General features: G+C 40.7%; 1 protein-coding gene across 1 annotated transcript in view; it reads left to right on the forward strand.

The window, feature by feature from the left end:
* Positions 1–25,452, forward strand: part of jmy (junction mediating and regulatory protein, p53 cofactor) — a 145,107-nt gene that overhangs the window by 103,519 nt on the left and 16,136 nt on the right. Inside the window, exons 7-8 of the mRNA XM_041185666.1 lie at positions 19,011–19,097; positions 20,948–21,040. Of these exons, the coding sequence (XP_041041600.1) occupies positions 19,011–19,097; positions 20,948–21,040 (180 nt within the window). The remainder of the gene's footprint in view (positions 1–19,010; positions 19,098–20,947; positions 21,041–25,452) is intronic.

The raw sequence follows: 25,452 nt of genomic DNA on the forward strand, positions 1-25,452 counted from the left end.
GGTGGGGGGGGTGTGGTTGTAGGGACAAACAAGCAGTGATAGAAGCAGATCATCAAAAGATGTCAACGACAATAGTACAATAGAACACATAGGTGTTAAAGTTAAAGTTGGTGATATTATCTAAACGAATGTGCTAATTAAGAATGGATGGTAGGGCACTCAAGGTATAGCTCTAGTGGGGTTTTTTTTTATAATGGAAATAGGTGGGAAAAGGAAAATCTTCATTTTCACGTGGTCCATCTCTGACACTTCCCTTCCCTTCCTTGACCTCTCTGTCTCAATCTCTGGTGATAGACTGTCCACCAATATCCATTTCAAACCCACTGACTCCCACAGCTATCTCGACTACAGCTCCTCACACCCCGCTTCCTGTAAGGACTCCATCCCATTCTCTCAGTTCCTTCACCTCCGTCGCATCTGTTCCGATGATGCTACATTCAAAAACAGTTCCTCTGACATGTCCTCCTTCCTTAACCGAGGTTTTCCACCCACGGTCGTTGACAGGGCCCTCAACCGTGTCCGGCCCATCTCCCGCGCATCCGCCCTCACGCCTTCTCCTCCCTCCCAGAAACATGATAGGGTCCCCCTTGTCCTCACTTATCACCCCACCAGCCTCCGCATTCAAAGGATCATCCTCCGCCATTTCCGCCAACTCCAGCATGATGCCACCACCAAACACATCTTCCCTTCACCCCCCTTAACGGCGTTCCGTAGGGATCGCTCCCTCTGGGATACCCTGGTCCACTCCTCCATCACCCCCTACTCCTCAACCCCCTCCTATGGCACCACCCCATGCCCACGCAAAAGATGCAACACCTGCCCCTTCACTTCCTCTCTCCTCACCGTCCAAGACCCAAACACTCCTTTCAAGTGAAGCAGCATTTCACTTGCATTTCCCCCAACTTAGTCTACTGCATTCGTTGCTCCCAATGTGGTCTCCTCTACATTGGAGAGACCAAACGTAAACTGGGCGACCGCTTTGCAGAACACCTGCGGTCTGTCCGCAAGAATGACCCAAACCTCCCTGTCGCTTGCCATTTTAACGCTCCACCCTGCTCTCTTGCCCACATGTCTGTCCTTGGCTTGCTGCATTGTTCCAGTGAAGCCCAACGCAAACTGGAGGAACAACACCTCATCTTCCGACTAGGCACTTTACAGCCTTCCGGACTGAATATTGAATTCAACAACTTTAGGTCGTGAGCTCCCTCCCCCATCCCCACCCCCTTTCTGTTTCCCCCTTCCTTTTTTTTCCAATAAATTATGAAGATTTTCCTTTTCCCACCTATTTCCATTATAAAAAAAACCCCACTAGAGCTATACCTTGAGTGCCCTACCATCCATTCTTAATTAGCACATTCGTTTAGATAATATCACCAACTTTAACTTTAACACCTATGTGTTCTATTGTACTATTGTCGTTGACATCTTTTGATGATCTGCTTCTATCACTGCTTGTTTGTCCCTACAACCACACCCCTCCACCTCTCTCTCTCTCTATCTCTCCGCTCCCCACACACACACACCTTAAACCAGCTTATATTTCAACTCTTTCTTGGACTCGAACTCAAGTTCTGTCGAAGGGTCATGAGGACTCGAAATGTCAACTCTTTTCTTCTCCACCGATGCTGCCAGACCTGCTGAGTTTTTCCAGGTAATTCTGTTTTTGTTTTGGATTTCCAGCATCCGCAGTTTTTTTGTTTATAAAAATAGGGAAGTCTTGCTAAAACTATACAAGGCACTAATTAGACCACACCTAGAAAATTGTGAACAATTTTGGTCCGGATGGAGGGATTTTCTTATGAGGAGAAGTTGAGTCGGTTGGGCCTGTACTCATTGGAGTTTAGAAGAATGAGAGGCGACCTTATTGAAACATATAAGATTCTTAGGCAGCTTGACAGGGTAGATGCTGAGAGGTTGTTTCCCTAGGACCAGAGAACATAACCTCAGAGTAAGGGGGTGCCCACTTAAAACAAAGGAAGAGGAATTTCTTCTCTCAGAGGGTAGTCAATCTGTGGAATTCTTTGCTGCAAAGGACTGTAGAGGCTGGGTCGTTAAGTATATGCAAGGCTGAGATATTCAGACTTTTAATCAGTAAGGGAATGTAGGGTTATGGCGAAAAGGCAGGAAAGTGGAGTTGAGGATTATTAGATCAGCCATGATCTCAGAATGGCAGAGCAGATTCAATGGGCCAAATGGCCTAATTATGCTCCTACGTCTTGTCTTTATTTATCTTGTACGACATTGCGGTGCACAAATTGACTGGTGCATTTGCTTTGCAGTGATTATACTTCAAAAGTACTTAATTAACTTTGTTGTGTTTTGAGACATTCTGAGAATGTGAAAGGCACTATATAAATGCAAGTCATTCTTTCTTATAGAAGAATGCAAATATTGATCATGCTGCTTCATAAATTGCTCTATCATAGAGTAGGATTGCACAATTTGAAACCTTACAAGAATGCAAAATATCACAAAGGATGCAGGGGTAGGGACAAAATAGCTTTATAGGTTGGCTTTTCATATGGAAACTTTCACATTGAATATGAATAATATAATTATCAGGAGATGGGTTTCGGGGCATCTGAGATAAAAGCTTGCTGAGATTTTGCTGCAGTTTATTGATTTACTAGCGTCCAGTGAAGGAATGTGTTCCCCAAAGCTTTTCCAATTTTCTTTCAAAAGAGTGGCACAGAGGAGACAATGGTGATGCTGATTGCTCTAGAAAGCTCGCTTATCCAAATTTTATACAGATAATCACCCATAGAGTTCTGATATAGGCAGAGGACAACTGCCACAGATGGAGGACCAGACGTGGCACAACTTCCCTCAGAGCTTCCATTTGACAACTTGGTTCTTATCAGGAGAAGCTTGCTGATAAAAGGCTTCTTTCCTTTGGTAGCAGCTACTCAATTGTCATCCAGTGTTTTGATATGGCAGATGATGTGTGCCAGGTGGACCAAATCCACTAAGGAAATTTGGTCACACTATCAAAACGGTTTTGCAATTTATTTATTACAAGATGTGTCCACTGAATTCAGAAGTATTAAGTCCACCAAGACTTTTAGAGATTTTAAAAATTAACTAAAATATTTATTCCCAAAATATAAAAAATTTCAAGCACATACATAAGACTATAATTATTTACTGCTATTATAACTCCTAAAATTCCTAATTAACCTGACTCCCAGTTACAGTCCCTTTAAGGCATCGGTCCAAAAAAGATTTTAAATTTAAAACAAACTCAGCAAGTTAACACAATACTCTGGACAGTGGAATTCCAAATGGCTTTTCTCCAAATTCAGTTTTATTGTATAGCAGACTTATGCACAAATGCTTGAGGCTTCATTAAGGCTATTTCGCAACACCTGTTATATCTTACATGGCCTTCTGACGGAATGACCTGAATTGTAATGGTGTTAGAAGGAGGCCATTTGGCCCATTATGCCTGCACCAGCTCTTTGAGCATTTTAATTTAGTGATAATACAATGTACTTTGTTTCTATTTAAATAATCATCCAATGCCCTCTTGAATGCTCCAATTGAACCTGCCTCCACCACACTTTCAGGCAGTGCATTCCAAACCCTAACTACTCGCTGTGTGAAAAAGTTATTTCTTACCTCGCATTTGCTTCTTTTGCAAAACATTTTAAAACTTTGCCCTCTGATTCTCAATCCATTTACGAATGGGAACAGTTTCTCCGTATCTACTCTGTGCAGACCCCTCATGATTTTGAAAACTTATATCAAGTCTCCTGTTAGCCTTCTCTCCAAGGAAAAGAGTCCCAGCTTCTCCAATCTTTCCTCAACGGAAGTGTCTCATCCCTGAAACCATTCTCGTAAACCTCTTCTGCACTCTTTCCAATGTGTTCAGGTCCTTCCTATAGTGTACCACATAAAACTTTACACACTATTCCAGCTGAGGTCTGACCAATGCCTTATATAAGTTCATCATAACATCCCTGCTTTTGAACTCATTGACCTATTAATGAAGTCAAGAATACTGTATGCTTTAGAAACAGCTCTCTACCTGTTTTGCCACCTCTAATGACTTATATACATATACACCCAGATCTCTCTGCTCCTGCACATCCTTTAGAATAGTATCCTTTATTTTATACTGTCTCAAGTTCTTGTACCAAAGTGTATCACCTCACACTTCTCTGCATTGAACTTCATCTGCTGCCTATCTGCCCACTCCACCAGTGTGTCAATGTCCTTTTGAAGTTCTACACTGTTGTCCTCACAGTTTACAATCCTCCCAAGTTTTGTGTCATCTGCAAACTTTGAAGGTGTCCCCCTGCACACCACAGTCTAGGTCATTAATATATATCAGGAAAAGCAAGGGTCCCAATACTGAACCCTGGGGAACTCCACTACAAGCCTTCCTCCAGCCCGAAAAATACCCATTAACCATTACTTTCTGTTTCCTATCCCTCAACCAATTTTGTATCCACTTTGCTACTGTCCCTTTTATTCCATGATCTATAACTTTCCTCACAAGCCTGTTGTGTGGCACTGTATTGAACACCTTTTGGACGTCCAAATACATCACATCAATGGCCTTGCCCTCATCAACCATCTGTTACCTCTTCAAAACACAATTTTCCTTTAACAAATCTGACTCTTCCAAATTAATCCACATCAATTCCATCCCTTCTTTCTAGAAGTTTCCCCACCACCGAAGTTGAACTGACTTGTCTGTAATTGCAGGGCAGATTTTTACAACCATATTTTTGAACATGGGCGTAATGTTTGCAATTCTCCAATCCTCTGTCCGCGTGCCCCCCCCCCCCCCCCCCCCCCCCCCCCCCCCCCCCCCGCCGAATCCAGGGAACATTGAAAGATTATTGCCAGTGCCTCTGCAATTTTCACTCTCACTTCCTTCGATATTCTTGGATGCATCTCATCCATTCCCTAGAGCCTTATCAACTTTAAATACCGATAGCTTATCCAAGACCACCTCCTTATCAATTTTAAACCCTTATAGTGACTGAGTTTCCTCCTCTGTCATCTTTTCCTGGGCAGCATCTGCCTCATAGGTAAAGACAGATGTAAGTATTCATTTAACACTGCAGCCATGTCTCTTGCCTCTCTGAAAATCCCCTTTTTGGCCTCTTAGCAGCACAACTCCTCCTTTTCCCACCCTTTTACTATTGATATGCTTTAGAATACTTTATGATTTCCTTTTATTAGCTGTCAGTCATTTTTCATATTCCCTCTTTGCTTCTGGTATTTGCTTTTTCGTATCCCTTCTGAACCTTCTGTATTCAGCTTGGTTCTCAATTGTGTTTGCTAAAAGTCACCTGTTGTAAACATTCTTTTTCTTCTTTAACTTAATTTCTATCTCCTTTGTCATCCAGGGGGCTCTAGATTTATTTGTCATACCCTTCCCTTTTGAGGGAATATGCCTTGACTACGCCCAAACTGTCTCCTCTTTGAAGGTAGCCCATTGTTCAGCTACTGTTTTTCCAACCCACCTTTGGTTCCAGTCTATGTGGCCCAGCTCTGTTCTTGCCCCATTTGAAGCCCACTCTCTGCCAGCTGATTATTCTTATTCTGATTTGACCAATGTCATTTTCCACCATCATCCTAAACCTTATGATACAATGATCACTGTCCTCTAAATGTTCCCTCACTGTCACTTGATCCACTTGGCCCACCTCATTCCCAAGAACCAGGTCTAGCAGTACACTCTTGTTGGACTGGATACATACTACTGTAGGAAATTCTCCTGAACACAATCTAGGAGTGCTCGTCCCTTACTACCCCTTACGCTACCACTATCCCAGTCTATATACAGGTAATTAAAGTCCCCATTATAATTACTCGATGATGTTTACACCCCCCTGTAATTTCCTTGCAGATTTGTTCCTCTATATCCTTTCCACTAGCTGGTGGTCAACCTATTACACCAAGCAATGTAATTGCACCCTTCTTATTCCTTAGCTCTAGCCAAGTCAATTCTGTTCTGGAATCCCCTGACACATCTTCTTTCTTTAGTACTGCAATACTCTTCTTAACCAAAAACACCACCCCTCCTCATTTTTTCTCTTTTCTATCTTTTCTGATCACCTTGTAACCAGGAATATTTAACACCCAGATCTGCCCTTCCTTAAGCCAGGCCTCTGTTAGTGCCACAACATCATAAACCCTCAAGGCAACCTGTGCCTGTAACTCTCCAATTGTATTAACTATACTCTCTGCATTCACATGCATGCAGTGTAACCCTGATTTAGACTTCATTACTTGCTCCCTTACTCCGACTCCATCTATTAACTTCCTATTCTCTATTTTAGTGCTATTTGCCTCTCCCAGCATTCCGTGCACCCTGGCATTACTTTCTGATACTCTCTCCTGGTTCCCACACCCCTGCTGAGTTAGTTTAAACTCTCCCCAACAGTACTAGCAAAGAATAGTCCCGCTTCTGTTCATATGCAAGCCATCTGGCTTATACAGGTGCATCTTCCCCAGAACCTGTCCCAGGAATCTAAAGCCCTTCCTCCTGCGCCATCTTTCCAGCCACGCATTCATCTGTCTTATCTTTCTATTTCTGTGCTCACTTACACATGGCACTGGGAGTAATCCGGCGATTACTACTTTTGAGGTCCTGTTTGCTAATTTTCTGCCTAGCTCTCTAAATCCCAATTGCATTCCCCTTCCTACCAATCGTTAGTACCAATGTGGACCATGACCTTTAGCTGTTTGCCCTCCCCCTCTAGAATGTCCTGCAACCATCCTGTGACATTCTTGACCCTAGCACCAGGGAAGCCACAAACCATCTTGGAGTCACATTGACATCTGCAGAAACACCTGCCTGCTCCCCTAACTAAAGAATCCCCCATCCGTACTGACCTTCCACTCTTCTTCCTCCTCTCCTGTACTGCAGGGCCATTCATGGCACCATGGGCTTGGCTCTTGCATGCACACCTCCAAGGATCCATCATCCTCACTGATATCCAGAATGGAAAACCAGTTAGTGAGCCGGATCTCTGGGGACTCTTGCACTACTTGCCTGTTTCTCATAGATTGCCTGGCGGTTACCCATTCCCTATCTGCCTGCTTGCCTCTAACTTGCGGTGTGACCACCTCTCTGAACATGCTATCCATGCATGCACCTCAGTGACTCCAGCTGCTGCTCAAGCTCTGAAACGTGAAGCTCAAGCTTGTGCAGCCGGTGACACTTCCTGCACATGGGCTCGTCTGGGTCATACTAAGTGTCCACGACTACCTACATGCCACAGTAGGGGCATTCTGTTTGGCTGAGCTGTCCTGTCATGCCTTAATCTTAAACTTTTAAATCACTTTTTTTACTTAAACTTTTACTTACTTTAACCTTACTCTTGTACTATTAACTATAAACTGGAAATTAGAAGAAAGTCGAGATTCTTCGCCCTTACAAATCAGCTCCCTCTTCTGTGCCTATAAATTTAGTTTCCGTGTGCTTGTTTAGACATTTACGTTTCTGCACTCGCATTGTTTTCAATCTCCCGACTGTCTCTCCACTCGCGCTGCTCCGCCTCCCGGCCTCGCTCTGATCCGCCTCCCGGCCTCGCTCTGCTCCGCCTCCCGGCCTCGCTCTGCTCCGCCTCCCGGCCTCGCTCTGCTCCGCCTCCCGGCCTCGCTCTGCTCCGCCTCCCGGCCTCGCTCTGCTCCGCCTCCCGGCCTCGCGCTGTTCTGGGATAAGCCAAGTTGAAAATTATTTTAGGTGGCCCTACTTAATAAACTTTACCAAAAGTACAGTTCCTACTTTATTCTAAACCTTATGAATAGAATAAACCTTAAACATTTACTAGATACTCACCAAATAGCTAGCTTCTCCAATCAATCAAATTGCTTCTTTCCTGTGATGTCACAATTTGTATTTTTTCATTCCTTTCGAACTCAGTGCGGTCTGGTTCCAACCAGCTGACAGATCCACCTCTCCGACTGCTCCCCGGGCTGTATTTATTCTCTCCCTGCTCCGTGTAGCTCCTGCAGGTCCGCCTCTCCGACTGTTCTTCCCGAAGGTGAATGACACATTACCTTTCATTCTCCTTTATATATGTTTCTCTCTTTTTAATATCTAAATTCTATTGCTCCATATGTCTTTGAAACTGTATCTTACTCATAATATAAAAACTTTCATGTTGCTAGTATATATTGTCAGTGAACTTTGGGAAAAATAAATACATTTCTTAGCCTTGCTTATCTGGCTAGTTGTAAACAGACTAAGATCCCTTTGAAATCCAAATATCCCTACGTTTATTTAAAAATGCAAATTCCCTTCACACCTTACATGCTAAGCCAGCATCCATGTTTACTCATTAGCATATTAAGCACCTAGCTCCTTTTGATGATTTCAAATTTGCAGTCTATTTGATTACAAAATGTAATTAAATCACACACACAGCTAACTATACTTACCCCCATAAACCTACTTCACAATAAACTGAAAGATATTATGAAAATTATTATACTTCCATCACACCAGTGTGAAAGCTTGCAGCATTAGATGATGTAGATGTTAAGATAATGCAAGATTTTTTAAAGTTGTAGATTTGTTATCTTAAAAGCTGCCACTCTTCATTATATATATATCAGTATACATAAAGTAACTGAGCTTCATACTTAGCACTCCATCATTATGCTATTTTACATACATAGGAGCATAGAAACAAGAGTAGGCCATTGAGCCTCTTGAAGCTGCTGCGCCATTTAACTAGATCATGGCTGATGATCTACCTCAATGCTATTTGCCCACACTATCCCCATATCCCTTGATATCTTTAATACAGTAAGTCCTCACTTAAAGTTATGGTTGCGTTCCTGAAAATCACAACTTTTAAGTGAAAAGACTTTTAACTGAAACATTAGTTCTCATAGGAATCAATGTTAAAACTGTAGTTAGGTTCTGTAGGACCTTCCTTATCAGAAAAAAAATATTAAAACCTTCCTCTAAGTTGAAATATTTACATTGCTAAATTCCTGCATTGGTAAATGAAATGGCTTTTAAAATAAAAGAAGTTTTAAAATATAAAAGAACAATATATCTTTCTACCTACACTATCTCCTGCTTACTGCTAGTCCTGCTTCCCGAACCTCCTGTTTCCTAGACCTGGTCACTGCAGATCGTCCCTCTCCCTGACCTCAAAGTTGTGGCCTCTTCCCCCTCCCCGACCTCAGAGTTGTAACCTCCTTGCCCCACTCATCTACTCACCCTCTCGCCGCTTCCCTCTCCTGGATCTTCGTTTCCGTTGAAGATCCAGATCCAATCTGAGCCAAAGCGCCAATGTTGTGGAAGTGTGGATCCCGATAGTGCAGAGCTGGGGCTGCTGCAATCCGTTTTATGGCAATTAGGAAAAAGGAAATCTATTGATCTCTGTCTTGAACATACTCAATGACTGAGCCTCCACAGTCCTCTGGGCTGGAGATTGCCAAAGATTCACCACCCATTGAGTAAAGAAATTCCTCCTCATCTCAGTCTTAAATGGCCTACGTCTTATTCTGAGACTGTATTTCCTAGATCTAGACCCCCACCATCCCCAGCCAGGGGAAACATTCTTCCTGCATCTACCCTGTAGAATTTTGTATTCCTCAATAAGATCACATCTCTTTTAAACTCTAGAGAACACAGGCCCAGTCTCCTCAATCCCTTCTCATAGAACAAACTGGCCATACCAGGATTAAGTCTGGTGAACAGTCATTGCAATCTTTCTATGGCAAGTATATCCTTTCTTGGGTAAGGAGACCAAAACTGTATATAATACTCCAGGTGTGGTCTCACTAAGGCTTTATATAACTGCAGGAAAACTTCTTTACTCTTGTACTCAAATTCTTCTGCAATAAAGGCCAACATACCATTCGCCTTCTGAATTGTTTGTTGCACCTGCATGTATGTTAGCTTTCAGTAACTTGTGAACAAGGACACCCAGGTCTCTTTGGACATCAACATTTCCCAATCTCTCATCATCTAAGAAATACTCTGGCTTTTTATTTTTCCTACCAAAGTAGATAACGTCTCGTTTTTCCACATTATGTTCCATCTGCCATATTCTTGCTCACTCACTTAGCCTGTCTAAATCCCCTTGAAGTCTCTTTACATCCTCCTCACAGCTCACATTCCATTTAGGTTTGTGTCATCAGCAAACTTGGAAATATTACATTTGGTCTCCACAGCCAAATCATTGATATAGACTTTGAGTAGCTGGCCCAAACACTGATTCTTGCGTACCCCACTAATCACAGCCTGCCAACCTGAGTATGATCTGTTTATTCCTACTCTCTGTTTTCTGCCTGTTAACCAATCCTCAATCCATCCCAGTATATTACCCCCAATCCCATGTGCAGCTCTTGTATCTGACTTTATTGAAAGCCTTCTGGAATTCCAAATATACTGTATCCACTGGTTCTCCCTTATCTTTTCTGATAGTCAAAAAACTCTTAACAGGTTTGTCAAACATGATTGCCCTTTTCTTAAATCCATGTTGACTCTGCCCAATCCTGCCATTATTTTCAAGTGTCCAGTTATCACATCCTTTATAATAGATTATAGCATTTTCCCTACTACTGATGTCAGGCTAACAGGTATGTGGTTACTCGTTTTCTCTCTCTCTCCTTTCTTAAATAGTGGGGTTACATTTGCTACCTTCCAAACTGAAGGAACTGTTCCAGACTCTATAGAGTTTTGGAAGATGCATCCACTACCGTCACCTCTTTCAACACTCTGGGAAGTAGATCATCAGGCCCAGGGGATTTGTCAATTTCCCCATTACTATTTTTTTACTAATACTAATTTCTTTCAGGTCCTCAATCTTGTTAGTCTCATTTTTTATGTTCCCTACATGCCATGCAGCATCCATAGCTGAGAGAGAATGTGGGTGACACATTCTCAGACCTCTGGTGGAATCACCTACAAAGCTGACAGGAACATCCTTTACAACATGTGGGAGCTTTTTGGCTTCTGACCAGTGGAAACTCATGATTGCATAACCATTGTAATTTAACAAATGAGGTTGTAAATACATTCCACCATTTTATGCTGCAGACATGACAACATCCAAATTTATTCACAAGCCTAGAATTGTATTCCATTTATATTCTACTGAGATGATCACTTAGAACACAAGTGTGGAGGAACGTGACATGTTAATCCACCAGACTTTAAAAAATATATATATGTGTTCTTTAACATTTTAAATAATGTTTGTGATCACTAGTGTTGACCAAACAACCTGATAAGAAGAAAGAATCAGTCTCAATTTTTGCCTCAGTTGGCAGGCTTTACTTAGTTTAAATTTTGCTGAGATATGATCGAGTGATAGTCATTTACGGTACAGAAGGAGGCATTCAGCCCATCAAGCCCATGATGACTTCACGTGGAGAAATCCAGTCAGTCCCTCTCCACTGCTCAGTCTCTGTAGCCCTGCAAGTTTATTTTCTTCAAATGCCCATCCAGTTTCCATTTGCAATCATTGATTGTTTCCCCTCCTACCATCCTCATGAGCAGCAAGTTCCAGGTCATTCCCACTTGCTGCTTAAAAAAGTTTTTCCTCCTATTCCAAGACCTTAAATTTATGTCCCCTGGTCCTTGTACCATCAGCTAACGAAAATGTTTTTCCATGTCTATCTTACCTAAGCCTGTCATGATCTTGTACATCTCTATCAGATCTCTCCTCAATCTCCTTTGCTCCAAGGAAAACAACTCCAGCTTTTGCAACCTAATCTTGTAACTAAAATCTTCCATCCTTGAAATAATTCTGGTAAATCTCCCCTGCAGCCTCTCAAGGATCCTCACATCCTTTGTAAAGTGTGGTGACCAGCACTGGATGCAGTACATTAGTCAAGGTCCAGAGCTTTTTATAAAGGTTTGACATAACTTCCCGGCATTTGTACACTGTGCTTCTATTTATGAAGCTCAAACCCCATGTGCTTTGCTAATCACTCTCTTAATATGCCCTGCCACATTCAAAGACCAATGCACATGCTCCCCAGGTCCGTCTGTTCCTGTATACTCTTTAGAACTGTACCATTAAGTGTATATTGTCTGTCCCTGTGCATTTTATTAAAATTCATCACCTCACACTTCTGTATTAAATTCCATCTGTCACTTGCCTGCACATTCTGCTCGCCTATCTATATCTTGTTGTGGTCAATTCGTACCACCCTCACTGTTTGCCACTCCTCCAAGTTTGGTATAATCAGCAAATTTTGAAATTTTACTCTATTGCAACATCCAAATAATTCAAGCAGTGGCCCTAGCACTGACCCCTTGGGACATACTACTGTCTACCATCCACCAGTCTGAAAAATAACCATTTACTATGACTCGCTGTTTTAGACCATAAGACATAGGAGCAGAAATTAGGCCATTCGGCCTATCAAGTCTGCTCCGCCATTCAATCATGGCTGATAAGTTTCTCAATCCCATTCTCCCGCCTTCTCCCCGTAACCTTTGATCCCCTTACCAATCAAGAACCTATCTATCTCAGTCTTAAATACACTCAATGACCTGGCCTCCCCAGCCTTCTGTGGCAATGAATTCCATAGATTCACCACTCTCTGGCTAAAGAAGTTTCTCCTCATCTCTGTTCTAAAAGGTCTTCCCTTTACTCTGAGGCTGTGCCCTCAGGTCCTAGTCTCTCCTACTATTGGAAACATCTTCCCCACGTCCACTCTATCCAAGCTTTTCAGTATTCTGTAAGTTTCAATCAGATCCCCCCTCATCCTTCTAAACTCCATCGAGTATAGACCCAGAGTCCTCAAACGTTCCTCATATGTTAAGCCTTTCATTCCTGGGATCATTCTCGTGAACGTCTTCTGGACCCTCTCCAGGGCCAGCACATCCTTCCTGAGATACGGGGCCCAAAATTGCTCACAATATTCTAAATGTGGTCTGACCAGAGCCTTATAAAGCCTCAGGAGCACATCCCTGCTTTTATATTCTAGTCCTCTCGAAATAAATGCCAGCATTGCATTTGCCTTCCTAACTACCACGTCAACCTGCAAGTTAATCTTAAGAGAATCCTGGACTAGGACTCCCAAGTCCCTTTGCACTCCAGATTTCTGAATTCTCTCCCCATTTAGAAAATAGTCTATGCCTCTATTCTTCCTACCAAAGTGCATGATCTCACACTTCCCCACGTTGTATTCCATCTGCCACTTCTTTGCCCATTCTCCTAACCCGTCCAAATCCTTCTGTAGCCTCCCCGCCTCCTCAATACTACCTGTCCCTCTACCTATCTTTGTATCATCTACAAACTTAGCCAGGATGCCCTCAGTTCCTTCATCTAGATCATTAATGTATAAAGTGAAAAGTTGTGGTCCCAACACTGACCCCTGCGGAACTCCACTAGTCACTGGCTGCCATCCTGAGAAGGACCCCCTTATCCCCACTCTCTGCCTCCTGCCAGACAGCCAATCTTCTATCCATGTTAGTACCTTGCCTCTAACACCATGGGCTCTTATCTTACTGAGCAGCCTCCTGTGCGGCACCTTGTCATAGGTCTTTTGGAAGTCCAAGTAGATAACATCCATTGGCTCTCCTTTGTCTAACCTACTCATTACCTCCTCAAAGAATTCTAACAGATTTGTCAGGCATGACCTCCCCTTGATGAAACTATGCTGACTTTGCCTGATTTTACCATGCACTTCCAAGTATTCTGAAATCTCATCCTTAATAATGGACTCTAAAATCTTACCAATGACTGAGGTCAGGCTAATCGGCCTGTAATTTCCCGTCTTTTGCCTCACTGCCTTCTTAAACAGGGGGGTTACCTTAGCGATTTTCCAGTCCCTCCCTGGGACCCTCCCTGACTCCAGTGATTCCTGAAAGATCACCACTAACGCCTCCACTATCTCTTCAGCTATCTCCTTCAGAACTCTGGGGTGTAATCCATCCAGTCCAGGTGATTTATCCACCTTCAGACCTTTCAGTTTTCCTAGCACCTTCTCCTTGGTAATGGCCACCATACTCACCTCTGCCCCCCAACTCTCTTGAACTTTGGGGATGTCACTCGTGTCTTCCACTGTTTTCTGTTCTTAATCCAGTTTTTTTGCCCCAATTGGACACTGACCCTCCTGTTTATAAGCCGCAATTTTGTTAACCAGCCTTCTCTGTAGTACCTTGCCAAAGGCTTTCATAAAATCCATATAGGCAACTTTCACCCTTTTCCCTTCATTAACCTTCTCTGTTACCTCATCAAAAAAAATTGAATAAATTGGTCAAGTATGACCTGCCTTCTACAAAACTGTGCTGGCTATCCCTAATTAACTTGAACCTCTCCAAATGCCTGTTGACTTTATTTCCCTGATTATTGTTTCTAAAACCTTATCCACTACTGATAAACTAACTGGCCTGTAGTTGCTAGGACTGTCCTTAACACCCTTTCTTGAATAAGGGTGTCACATTTGCCACTCTCCAATCCTTTGGCACCTCCTCCATACTGGGGGAAGATTGGAATGTTATGGCAAGCCCTTTTGCTATCACCACTCCGACTTCCCTTCGCAACCTGGGATGCAAGTCATTTGGACCAGGTGACTTATCTACTTCTAAGCATAGCCAGATTTTCCAGTACTACCTCTCTCATGTTCACCCTATTCATTGCATCTGCTATTTTTGCTTTTCTTGATATTTTATCAGATTCCTCTGCCTTAGTAAACACTGATACAAAGTACTCATTAAGCATTCTAGGCTTATCCTGTGCCTTTATACATATATCACCTTCTTTGTCCCTAATAAGATTAACTCCATCTCTTACTACCTGCTTACTATTTACATGTCGGGAGAAGACTTTTGGGTTCCCTTTTATGTTGACTGTCACTCTATTCTCATATTCTCTCTTTGCCAGTCTTATTTTCCTCTTCATCTCACCTCTCAACCTAATGTATTTGACCAGGTTCTCACTTGGAAGAATTCACCTGATGTGCATCATGTCATGCATCTTTTTTTTGGTTCATTATAATCTCTCTCCATCATCTTCTAAAGAGCCCTATTTTGGTTCCATTACCTTTCGCCCTTGATGGAATGTACCTAAAGCATCTCTTTCTTAAAGATCCCCCCCATGTTCAGCTACAATTATTTCGGTCAGCCTAATGTGGTAAATTTGAAAAAATAACCAGAGTTCAGTCTGTGCATTTAAATTGACTCTGAGATTTGATTGTAGTCTTTCAACTCAAATGCAGGTTTTAATATGTTACTTACTACTTTCTTTATGGTGAGACAGAATTCCCATCTTATAACTGTACCTCTCCCTTATTGCACTTCAAAGTTTGATTTAAAAATAAATTATCTGTAAGAAGCAGTCTATTTCTTAAAAATTATGGATCAGTCCGAAGGAGTTCAGCTACTTTGCTCTTCCAGACTGAAGAAAGCCCCTATTATTTGAAAGTGATTCCTCAGTAGTTGGTTCCCACTGTGTTGAGCAGAGGCTAGATAGTAATCATGGCCATTTTTTTCGCTAAGCTGCATGGCAGCGCAGTAGCCTGCAAGATACTGCATAGAAATTGACTAGGGTTAAGCACTACAAGTGCATGCAAAAAAAAATTAAAGGTGCCGTACTATGAAAAAGTTGGCCCACACAAAACTGAAATTTTAAGAGAATGTTGATCATGACATTCCAATTTCCTTTATAAAAGTACTGGATTTGTATCTCCAGCAGAATCAGTGTGATAACCAAGTGACCTTTTTCATCAAAATTTGTGCAAAATATTTGCTTAGGCTGTTCAGAATTTAATTTGATTTTATTTTCATTTGTGTGTGTGAACTGTGTTATCATACTTGCATTTGTATAGCACCTTTAACATAAAACATTCCAAAGCGTTTCACAGGAGCATTATCAAATAAAGATTTGACGTCAAACCATGTAAGGGGATATTAGATATTAGGGCAGGTGACCAAAAATTTGGTTAAAGAAGTAGATTTTAAGAAACATCTTAAAGCAGGAAAGAGAGGCTTTGGGGTTTGGAGTGGGGGGGTTGGATTGGGGCGGAATTCCAGAGCATATACCCTAAGGAGCTAAAGGTACAGCCACTAATAGTGGGGTGTTCAAAATCGGTGATGCACAGGAGGGGAGAATTAGAGGAGCACTGATATCTTGGAGGGTTGTAGGGCTGGAGGAGTTTACAGAGGTAAAGAAGGGTGAGGCTGTAGACCAATTTGAAACAAAGATGAGAATTTTAAAATCAAGCTGTTGCTTAACATGGAGCCAGTATATATTATATGTCACTTCTGCATACTCACAGAAAAGGTGGCTTATAAGTTATGCTCATGCCTTTTGAGCAATAAGAACTCCCCAACCGTTGACCCAACATCATGTTGTTGATAGTAAGTGAAAATTGTTTTGTAAGAATCCTGTGCTTTCTAGCTTATTTTACTGTTTACCTTGTTACTCAATAAGACTAATCACATTGCTGTATTGCAATTTATAATTCATAATTAAACATCTACACTTGTCAGATTCTCCAGTGAAAAGGTTATGGAATTTAATTACAAAGTTTGCTGTATTGTAACTTCAGAACATTAGCTGGAACTTCTTATGTTCATAATGGTTAATTAATTTGTAACTCCTTGAAGACAACCTAATTATACTAAAAAATTACCAAAGAATCCATGATATACACCAAGAATAAAAAAGAAATGTGGACTACTACATAACTATTGCTGTGCAGACTACTTCAAGATTCATTTTTCAGAATGACTGACTTTGAATTGTATTGCATCATGCAAAAGACAGACAGATTTGCAACAGACAGGCATAGAGTTGTACTAGTTTTAGTTTCTCACAGGTGTGGGAAAGGGATGGGGGACGTTTGTGTGCCATTATGAGTGATAATTTGCTGTCTTCTGTAAAAAGACTTGTGAAATTTATTGTGTAATGATTTAACTAATTGTGCTAATGAGAATTAATTATGTAAATTAATGGCAAAGAATCTGAACGCCCAAATCATGGGACTCATGCCTCAATAATTGTTGCATGTACTGGTTTGAGACTGGTAGCTATTTAAAGTTCCACATAGCTGACAGAGCCAAGTTGCGGTATGGATTTAGCTCTAACCAAGTAAATCATACCAGGTGTGCGTTCATTGGCATTCCTTTTGGTGTTTGAAATTCATTGTTAGTGAAAGCCAGCTGAATAGTCAGCTCTTTTCCAACACTAAACAGCTTAAAAATAAAGCTTAAAAATTTCTGATCAAACCTGGAAACTATATAAAGTTTACATTGCACTGCGTCAATACACTGAATCAAATGAAAAGCTAAAGTGATTCAAGATTGCCTCTCAAGATATTCTTTCCTGAGTAATACTACAATGTTTTCCCTGATTTGAAGTAGAACTGTCTTGCACTGACAAGCTGGTCTATAAAAGGCTACTTCCAGGCAATTTAAAGTGCAAATCATTTTGACAATAGAGAATTATCAGGAGAGCCGTGATGATTTCTCATACAGCATGTCCTTTAAATTTGTACTTTTACATTTTTTTTCATGTCAGTCATGATTGGCAACAAAGTGAGCTGATCAGAAAGAGCAACTGAAAGCAAATGCTCTGGAAATGTAGTAGTTTTGAAAGCTTGGTATTTTGAAGAGTCCATTTATTAACCAATTGAATTTAGCTGCTTGTTTAAAAAAACTCAAATGTATTAACTAGAGAAGTACTATTTTGAACCATCTCTTTCAATAAAGACATTTATTTAAAAGTTCCTTCCCTCTGCAGCAAAAGTACAGCCGTAAAAAAAAAATAATCTTTGTGATTTGGTGCAATGAAAATGATAAAAGACTGGCTTGTGATGTTTATATTACTAGACTAGTAATCAAGAGGCCTGGACTTGTAATTCTAGAGAATGCAAGTTCAAATCCTACCACGATAGTTTGAAAATTTGAATTGTTTTTTCTACTACTAGCAGTAAAAGTGACCCATGGAGTTGTTGGATTGTCATAAAAACCCAGCTGACTCTTTAGGTTTTCTTTCCTAAAGGAAATTGCTGTCCTTACCAAGTGTAGCCTACATGTGACTCCAGTCCAACAACCAAATGTTTGACTCTTAACTGGCCTAGCAAGCTACTGAGTTTATCGAATAAGGATGCCTGTTTGATTTTCTGGTATTAAATGACAAGGAAGGAAAATTTGGATGAAGTCCCTTATGCATTCCAAACTGCCCAATTATGTTGAATTTGTTGCACCAAGGCTGATCCAATTCGCCCAGGTGCAAGATTAATGTCAGTGTTACTGGATAGCAATGAGAGGAAATGCTCAGATTAACTTTTAATTAAACTGTTAATCCTCATTGAAAACAGATTTATCTTTTAAAAGTTACATACTGTGTAAGCAAAAGATTCTGTCGGGAATGATGGAATATGGCATGAAATTATGTAAAAATTAGAACATAGAAACTAGCTGTTTAGATCAACCAGCCCGTGCTTGAGTTTATCTTCCATTTGTCCAGCAGTCCAATCTCATTAGCCTGCTCTATTTTCATTTTTTAATTCCTTTTTCCTTCAAGCAAAAACATATTTATAAATGTTGATCTGATCTCTGCGTCAGTTACTAGATATGCATTCCAGAGCCTTTCAACCCTAATTGAAAATAAGGTTTCTCCTCACTATCCTAATTTTCTATAATTTAACCTTATATCTATGCCCTCTCCTTCTAGTCCCATGAACCACTGGAAATGGTGTGTTTCCATCCCTTCATATTTTTGAACACCACCTGTAATTTCATTTACAGCTCTCCACCATCTTCTCAAGGGTAAATAGGGATGGGCAATAAATGCTGACCCAGCCAGCGAAGCCCACATCTGTCAATGAATAAAAAAGGATTTCTGATTTTGAGATTGCCCCATGCATCTCGGTATTCATTCTTCTTTCCTGCTAAGATAAAGGCCATTGCTTCATACCAAAGTTGTTGCTTTTTTGTATTAGATTCCTCTTCCTTATCTAAAGAATGCATAGCAGAATACCTTTGAAGCTATTAGTTCAGACTGGTTAGAATCAGCTCTTTAGTTTTATATTAATTTTTTTCTCATGTTTACTTATTGCTGTAGGAAATCTGTATTGAAAGCCACAATGAGAAGATGAAGCAGCACAAACAAAATGAAGAAGAGTACAGAAGCCATCATGCTAGAAAGCAGGTATGTGAAAGGACCGTTTGTATTATTTTCTGTGTAGTAGCTAGGTCTCACTGCTGCCCTCTGGTACTGAAGAGATGTACTGAAAAGATTAATATGATTGGCAGAGATATTTGTATTTGGGTGGTATTAAAGGAATCCTCATTTCTTAAAAACAGACACAACATTGTTGTGTCATTTTATAACATTGCAACATTGGTCCTTTGGAATCAATCTTTCCATATTATTCCTTGAAACTGCAATAGATTACGATTTTGAAATTGGCAGAACTGTTCAAAATTTGACGTGGGAAATGGAAATGCACACTGGTAGTGTGGGAGTCTGTTGTGGCTCAGTGTCAAATGTTGTTTGATAATGCTCCTGTGAAGCTCCTTGGAATGTTTTACTACATTAAAGGTGCAAAATCCATGTAAGTTGTTGTTCCAAGGTTGGAATTGAGGAGGAAAGAGCAAGAGGGAGTCTTATCCTGCATTTAACCTGTTTTGTGCCTGTCCTGTATTGCTTGAAATAAAAAAATCAAATTCCTAGAAGTATGAACTTAATCAGAACCTGAAAGACAAAAGACTAATTAATGTGTTTGCTGAGGCCCCTTTGCTTGACTTTGACGCTGAGTAAAACCTTTCCATTCCCGCATACACTGATGAGAAAATAAATTTGGTCCAAAAATAATGTTTTTAAAACTGAAATGCTGCTATATGTTTTCTTCTAATGGGACTGGGTATCAAATTGACTTTTCAAACCTGTGGCTTAGTTTTTTTTAAATTCATTGGTTGGATGTGAGTGTCGCTAGTGAGGCCAGTATTTATTGGTCATCCCTAATTGCCCTTGAGAAGGCCTCCTTATATAAAACTGAGTGGCTTCCTCGGCCATTTCAGTTAAGATTCAACCACGTTGTTGTGTCTGGATAGCAGACTGGGTAAGGATAGTAGATTTCTTCCCTAAAGGACATTACTGATGAGTTTTTGCAACAGTCTTCAGTGGTATCATGAGCACCATTACTGATACTAGTTTTTTATTCCAGACCTTATTTAATTGAATTTAATTTCCCAAGCTGCCATGATGGGTTTTGAACTCATTTTACCAGGCCCCTGGATTGCTAATCCAATAACGTAACCACTATGCTACCTTACCCTTAGTTCAAATTCAGCCCAGACAGATGGAATGAAAATCTCTTCTATCTACTAACTAAAAATGTTTTGTAGAAAAATTCCTGTAGTTGAAATTGACAATCTTAGTCAGGAAGGTTCACAGCTTGGCTGTGTGTAAAATGGAGAAAATGTCCCAATAGTGTCTTTCTGAGGCAAAAACAAAAATAGCTGGAAAAACTCAGCAGGTCTGACAGCATCTGCGGAGAGGAATACAGTTAACGTTTCCAGTTAACGGACTCGAAACGTTAACTGTGTTCCTCTCTGCAGATGCTGTCAGACCTGCTGAGTTTTTCCAGCGATTTTTGTTTTTGCCTCAGATTTCCAGCATCCGCAGTATTTTGCTTTTATCTTAGTGTCTTTCTGAGGTTGGACTGAAGCAAATTCTTTGGGCAGAATGGAGGATGCTTTACTTAAAATAATGCTTAATTTGAATTGCGAGTTCCTGATTCTGATACTGAGTGCTAGAAACAAACACTTTCTGCCTCATATAAAAGCAAACTTTTTCTTTCAGGCACAGCTTTCTTCACCTTGAACAAAAATTCCATTCAAAACTTTTTTTTAATAAAATTTCTTCAGGACATAGAAATCAAGATCAATGGCACATACCCAACTAATGACATTTTAGACTATTGTGAAATGTAATATAATGACAAGTTAAGATCTGTTTGTTCTGTGTGACCTATATTGTATATTGGTTTGTTTCAGATGCGTAATCAACAGCAGGAGGAAGAGAAAAACAGTAAATGGGTTAGCCAGGAGCGGCAGAAAACGTTGGATAGGCTCCGCAACTTTAAACAGGTAAAGAGAGCATAAATTTAGAGGAGCATTTGACTATATTGCACCCTTCCACTAAGGCACCTCTAATTTCCAATTTTTTGTGTGGTAACGCAGCTGATAAAATGGATGGTAAATGTAAATTTCTTATTTTGTATAACATATATTTTTCAAATAACACTGAAGTGGACTAACATCATCCCATTGTTCATCTGGGGTTAAAAAGCAAGAGAGACCTCCATTGATGGCTTTTGTGCTCTGAGGTGTCTTTGCTCCCACTCCCGCAAAGCATTTTATATTTATTCTTTCATGGTACGTGAGCGTAGCTGGAAAGTCTAGAAATGTTGCCCATCCCTAATTGGCATTGATGGTGGTGAGCCACCAACTTAAACTGCTGCTGATCACCTGGTGTAGGTACATCCACAATACTGTTAGGAAGGGAGTTCCAAGATTTTGACCCAGTGACAGTGAAGGAATGGCAATATAGTTCCAAGTCAGGATCATTTGTGGCTTGAAGGGCAGCTAGCAGGTGATAGTGTTACTTTGTGTATGTTGCTCTTGTCCTTCTAGGTGGTAGAGGTTGCAAGTTTGGAAGGTGCTGTCAAAGGAGTCTTGGCAGTTTGCTGCAATTCATCTTGTACATGCTACTGCCACTGTGTCGGTGGTGAAGTGAATGTTTAAGATGGGGTCCCGGTCAAGCAGGCTGCTTTGTCTGATGGTGTCGAGTTTCGTGAGTGTTGTTGGAGCTGCACTTATTCATGCAAGTGGAGAATGTTCCATCACACTCCTTACTTGTGCCTTGTAGATAGTGGAAAGGGTTTGGAAGTCAGAAGATAGTTTCCTTGTCACAAAATTTCCAGCCCCTGACCAGCTCTTGTAGCAAGAGCACCTTGATTCCACATTCGGTTAAATGCTGTCAAAGGCAATCTGCTTCTGGAAATCTTGTTGACACATCGATGATTGTCAATACTGATTTCCACTTTTAGTCTTAGGGAGGGGTCCTGCATAATCGATTAGGACCCTGTTAAAATGTTCCTCAAATGCTGGAATTGGCATTAAAGTTGTAGGCTTAATCACTGCATGAGGTTTTCCTATTACCTGATATATGTGACATGTTTGACAGAATTTGACTATGTCTTTATGTAGCTCAGGCAAATAGAAATGTTTTTGTATCTTGGCTTGAATTTTCCTAATTCCCAAATGTCCAGGCATTGGAATTTCATGAGCCACTCTAAAAAAAATTTTATTCTGATACCCAGATAATGCACCAAATCGTGATACTATCGCCCCTTTTCATCTGCTAGGACATGAAACAGTCTCCATTTCCTCATTAATACATTGTTCTTAATGTAATAACACTCTGGAATGTATTCTGCTTCTATTTCAGAATAAGCTGTCTGATATAACTGCTTCAAGTCCGAATCCTTCTGCTGCAACTTCACTAAATAAACACCTCAACCTCATCCTCTTTAATCTTCTCCTGAGTAATCTTTTCAAAGATTGAGCCAGCCAACTGAATTTCAGCATCCTTCCCTTGTCTTTTAGATTCTTCCTCTTCCTGTTTAAACTTGTGATCTTGTCACCACACAATCTGGAAACAATCCATGATGCTCTTTCTATAAAACCTCTGTTGACTGTGTCTCAACAGGCTGCTGTACCACTGTAGGTATGGTCAATATCATTCCCTAGAATAAATTGAATCCCTGCATTGGGAAATTTCTCTACTACCCCAACAATCACCACCTGTTTTTAAATCAGTTATTAAATTTACCTTACACAATAAAATAGGTTTGACTTTGTCATGAATTCCCTTAATTAATATTTTGTCCTGCAATAACCTTTCTGGACAACAGATAGCAGTATCCCATCATATTTAAGGACTGGCTAACCCCAGTACCCCTTAAAATGTTGACATCCTTTTCTGATCTTCCCTGTACACATGGATATATTTTCCCTTCGCATATAAAATCTTAAAACATCTCTATAACCTGCCCTTCAGAACTCCCTTGGGTAAGTTGTGAACACATTCCCACTTCTCTAGCTACCACTGGTTCTTCCTGCTCTACCTATACAAAAACCACTGGTTTATCTTGCCTTTGGATCACAGAGCCCACAGTAACCTTACTCACAGAATTTTTCTGGGTTCCTGCCATCGCAATCAGTTTCCCATTTAACCTTCAACAACTTGATCTCATGTATCCAGCCTTATTGCAAAGGTAACATATCAGTTTCCTTCCTTCAATTCTGTTTTCCACCTTTCCACCTTTAATAGACTGGCGTCCTTCAGCTTGATCCTTATTAATAACATTTTTACCATCATTGTTTTCTAAATCTCCAACATCCTTCCTGATTTCTATATGACCTTTTTCTTACACTCAACTGTTGGTGTGAAATATCATACATATCAGCTAAAATAGCAGCTTCCTTTAACTTTTTTGCTTTATCATTTGTCTAAATATGTCTTAAAGTTTACTGGAATGCTATTTCTAAATTCTTCCGTAATCATAACCTAGTTTAGATTTTCAAAAGTCTTATCTAATTTTAATGTCCTGAACCATTGATCCCAGATAATTTCTTTTGCTCTTGCAAACTCCACATAAGCTTAATGGGATCTTTTCCTTAAAGTAAAAGTGAAAGTTTTATTAACAAAAATAAAAGAAAACTTAAGCACACAAGATTACAGTTACACAATTAAGGTTTTCCTCACAAAACATTCCCCTTAAAACTCGTCACTTGGTCAGAACCACAAGCAAACACCTTTGAGGTAACACTCCCTTGTAAATAATTAACTATACAAAATCCAGTAATATTACCCAAGGCAAACTGCTGTAGTTTCAATAAAGGCATACCACATGACCTGTAACTCACTTCCACTCTGCTGTGTCTCCTCCCAGCCCTGAGCTAACAGCTCCCTACTCAACAGCTCCAGCTGCTACCTCAACAGCAACTCTAAAATACATTTTCCCCTTTCATCTCAGGTTCATTGTTTTCACACCTCTTTGAAACTCAGATCCTTCCAAATATAAGATCTTTCATATCTCGATTTTGTCTTTGCTTTCAGGTCAATAAAAATTATATTCCCCACCCCCATTCTATTTACCTATGGTTCTCCTGCAAGATGCAAACATGTTTCTTTTCACTAAGATAAAGGCAAAAAACTGCGGATGCTGGAAATCCAAAACAAAACAGAAATACCTGGAAAAACTCAGCAGGTCTGACAGCATCTGCAGAGAGGAGCACTGTTAACATTTCGAGTCCGTATGACTCTTCGACAGACATGTTTCTTTTCACCTCTGACTCCCCTTTGATTTACAGACAAGCTCTCACCTTATCTAAAAATGCATAAGTTAGATCTAACCTTACTTGTATCTCAAACCTAACATCTCTCTCTTTTTCATGTTTTAAACCCCCCCAGATAATCTGCCCCCTTTTAATCTCTGCTCAGCTTAATTAAATCATACACACACACAGCCTTTTCCACAGAACAACAATATTCTCAAAAATGTTGAAAAAAAAATCTATTTCTCACACTGTGGTGGAGCAGCTTGACTAAGGGCATGGCTAGTTCTGGAGCATAAGTCTTAAGTACTACTGCCAGAATGTTGTCAGGGCCCATGATTGTCAGCTTGATTTGACTTAGGGTCACCGGCTTCTGCCATTGGTGGTCTTGTGTCTGAGCAGGCCGATTCTTGACCCATTTTGCTAGTGCTGCTGAGGAGGGTTTAAGCTAACTTTGCAGGGATATGGAAATCAGGAGAGAATATCAGAGAGGAATACCAAAGTGCATAAAATAACGGGAGAAACAAATAGCACTAGAATAGAGAATAGTAAGTTAATAGGTGGGGTCAGAGTAAGGAAGAAAGTAGAGTCTTCCTTCCATCCATCATAAGGTCAGAAGTGAGGATGTTCACTGATGATTGCACAATGGTTCAGCACCATTTGTGACTCCTCATATACTGAAGCAGTACATGTCCAGATGCAGCAAGACCTGGACAATATCCAGGCTTGGGCTGACAAATGGCGAGTAACATTTGTGCCACACAAGTGTCAGACAATGACTATCTTCAACAAGAGAGAATCTAACCTTCGCCCCATGACATTTGATGACATTACCATCGCTGAATCCCCCACAGTCAGCATCCTGGGGGTACCATTGATCAGAAACTGAACTGGACTAGCCATATAAACACTGTGGCTACAAGAGCAGGTCAGAGGCTAGGAATCGTTTGGCGAGTAACTCTCCTGATTCCCCAACGCCTGTCCACCAATTATAAGGCACAAGTCAGGAGTGTGATGGAATACCCTCTACTTGCCTAGATGAGTACAACACTCCCACAGCACTCAAGAAGCTTGACATCATCCAGGACAAAGCAGCCCACTTGTTGGCACCCCATCCACAAACATTTGCTCCCTCCACCACAGATGCACATTGGCAG

This window comes from Carcharodon carcharias, chromosome 4, assembly GCF_017639515.1.
Source record: "Carcharodon carcharias isolate sCarCar2 chromosome 4, sCarCar2.pri, whole genome shotgun sequence".
In the NCBI taxonomy this organism is placed as follows: Eukaryota; Metazoa; Chordata; class Chondrichthyes; order Lamniformes; family Lamnidae; genus Carcharodon; species Carcharodon carcharias.